Genomic DNA, 2608 nt, shown 5'->3' on the forward strand with positions numbered 1-2608 from the left:
GGGGGGGGGGGGGGGGGGGAGGCCAGGCTGGCCTTGAACTCGCGATGTAATGGAGAAGGAATGACCTTGAATTCTGATTCTCTGCACCCCGGGTTACAGGTGTAACCTCTTTGCGATTTTCCCTGTTTGCATAGGATTATATATGGATTCAGTTCTTGGCGCTGTTTTATACATTTCTGTCGTTTCATCTGTCTGCTGCGCCTGAAGGTCAGCTCCGGGAGGGCAGGGCTTCAGTGTTTAATCAAATCTGGTGATTGAACGGCTGAGGAAATGATTTCCAAGAAAGGACTCCGCTGGGACTGGGGAGGGGTGTCTGGGGCTAGACGGAGAAATAAGGGGAGAAGAGCAAGGCGGCCTCCTTCGGAGCTCCACCTCTCCCTCTTCTCTTCTCCTGCCCTCTCCCTCCCTTCCTCTCTCTTCCGCGGAGCCAGGCCATGTTAACCACTGGCTATTTTTTTAGCCGTCACATGGTGCCTCCTAGTGGCCACCTGGAGCACTGCAGCCAGTGACTGATGCCCCTCACAACCGGACTCAAATTTCCCCTCTTCAGCCCCAGCGTGCTCTGACATGTGTTCCCGCCCTCACTCTCTGAGTAGCCCCACCCCAGTCTGCCCCGCCCCAAGTCCCTCCCTCCAGTCTTGGGGTCTCTCAGCAAACTGGCCCTGGAATTAGGAACCCAGGGGTGACTAGATCACCCTCGGGAACTAAAGCTTTCCCTCCTGGTTCATTTTTTTCCAGCCATTTTTCAAGTGGATGTGTTTTTTTTTTTCTTTCTGTCTTTCTCACATGGGTGTACCTAGTTTCTTTTGAACTCAAATCCTGAGTGCCTACTGTGTGCAACCTACTGCACCTTCCCCACCCTGCGTGTTTGCGCTGACAACCTCTTCTTGTGGAAATCCTACATGGACCCTAGCCTCCATCTCCTCCAGCGCCCCGCAGTGGGGTGTACCTGCCGCTCATTCCCCTCTTGTCTAAGTCAGAAGAGAGAGGGTGACCAGATCCTTGTTATTCTGAGTTCCCACCTGGAAACTCCGCCTAGTCATGTCTCCCCCGGCAGCGCAGACCAGTGGGGTGGATTATTTCACAAACGGTAAGTGTGTAGGTTCAGGAGAGACTTGCCTCTGCTCATATCCTCTCTGTGCTGCTCCTGAACTGTCTGGACTCAAGCAAGTGACTTAACTCTGCTTTGCCTCAGTTTCCCTATCTCTTAAATGAGGATACTCTGCCAGGGTACCATCCACAAAGAGGGCACTCAGAGGATTAAGCCGCTTAGTTCTGGCCATTTGTGATATAACACTGAGCAACAGACTTTCTCCAGCGTTTGCTGATATGTGACTGTTTTATGGATACCAGCTTCCTCCTGACTCCCCCCCCCCAACACACACACATGAGACCTTGGGGTATTCCCACCCCCAAGATGGAGGAGGAATGAGATTTCTTAACAGTAAAAGAAAGCTTGGACCCTCCCTGTTTTGTAAAGCTCTCCAAGCTTGCCCAAAAGATGGGGTACCACAGGGAGCCACCTGCTCCTGCCATACCAGGAATGGGATATGCATAGAGCCAACACACACGGGGCCTGAATGTCACGCTTGCACACACAGCCCATCACCCTGAACACCCCGTTTTAGAGTGATGTATTCAACCAAAGGCACAGAGTGCCCTCACATGGCCACACACCTGACTGTCACTTGAGTTTTGGACAACCCAGGCATCTGGGCACAGCCACGAGGACAACTGTCACAGCCGTTATTGACATACAGCAGGAGTGGAGCACAAGGATATTCACAAGTCCTCATGCTGGGTCACACAGCCAGTCACAGACCCACAACTCCTACCTATCATCCCACCCTCGGGTCACCCCGCCCCCACTCCACTCGCATACGCTCCCACGCGTACATTCACCCTCTACCAGTCACACCCCAGTTCACTCACATGTGGACACACACACAAACTCCCCTGGGTCACACCCAGCCACAACACAAAGACACACGTTTCCCCAGCACCCGGGAGCAGCAAGCACCTGGAGCACATCCCTGTCAGTCATTCACACGTGAGTCCCGCCCCCTTCCCCACTATAGGGGTGCAGGCAATGGATGGAGGGATCTTTAGAAGCTAAGCCACCCTAGGCATAACGGGCAAGTGACAGGCGACACCCCAAAGCCCCCCTGAAGTTTCCCTCCCCAATCCCACAGCCCGATGGTGGGATGTGAGCTGTGGTTCATCGAAGGGGTTGGAACCCCAAAACTAGAGTCCCCCCAGTCTCCCCGCCTTGAGGTTGCATTGGGTGTCCCCAGGGTTTCCCCAAACGAGGGTGGATGTTCCAACCCCTCCTTTGCTGCGACCTTCCCCATAAGCCCCTCGCCATCCTGCAGCTTTTGGAAGGGGAGACTGGTGGGACCCCAAAGCTCGTGTTTGCGGGACCCCTCCGAGCCTACGTCCCCTCTAGGGCTCCCCTGCTTCCGCACCTGCCCGCGGGGCCCCTACCTGTCCGGCGAGGCCTGGGCAGAGCAGCCACAGCAGCAGCGACAGCCGCGGGACCGTGAGCGGCCACATGACGCGCCCCCCGCCCGATAGGCGCCTGGGTAATGGGGACCCGCCGCCTGGCGCG

At 55.8% G+C, this 2608-nt stretch overlaps 1 protein-coding gene across 2 annotated transcripts in view; it reads right to left on the reverse strand.

The window, feature by feature from the left end:
• Olfm2 (olfactomedin 2) overlaps window positions 1–2587 on the reverse strand; it is a 79275-nt gene extending 76688 nt beyond the window's left edge. For both annotated transcript variants that reach the window (XM_026779187.1, XM_026779186.1), the window contains exon 1: window positions 2485–2587. In XM_026779187.1, coding sequence (XP_026634988.1) covers window positions 2485–2553 — 69 coding nt within the window. In that variant the 5' untranslated portion in view covers window positions 2554–2587. The remainder of the gene's footprint in view (window positions 1–2484) is intronic.
• Between the last annotated feature and the right edge of the window lie 21 nt (window positions 2588–2608).

Source organism: Microtus ochrogaster, chromosome 5, assembly GCF_000317375.1.
Source record: "Microtus ochrogaster isolate Prairie Vole_2 chromosome 5, MicOch1.0, whole genome shotgun sequence".
In the NCBI taxonomy this organism is placed as follows: Eukaryota; Metazoa; Chordata; class Mammalia; order Rodentia; family Cricetidae; genus Microtus; species Microtus ochrogaster.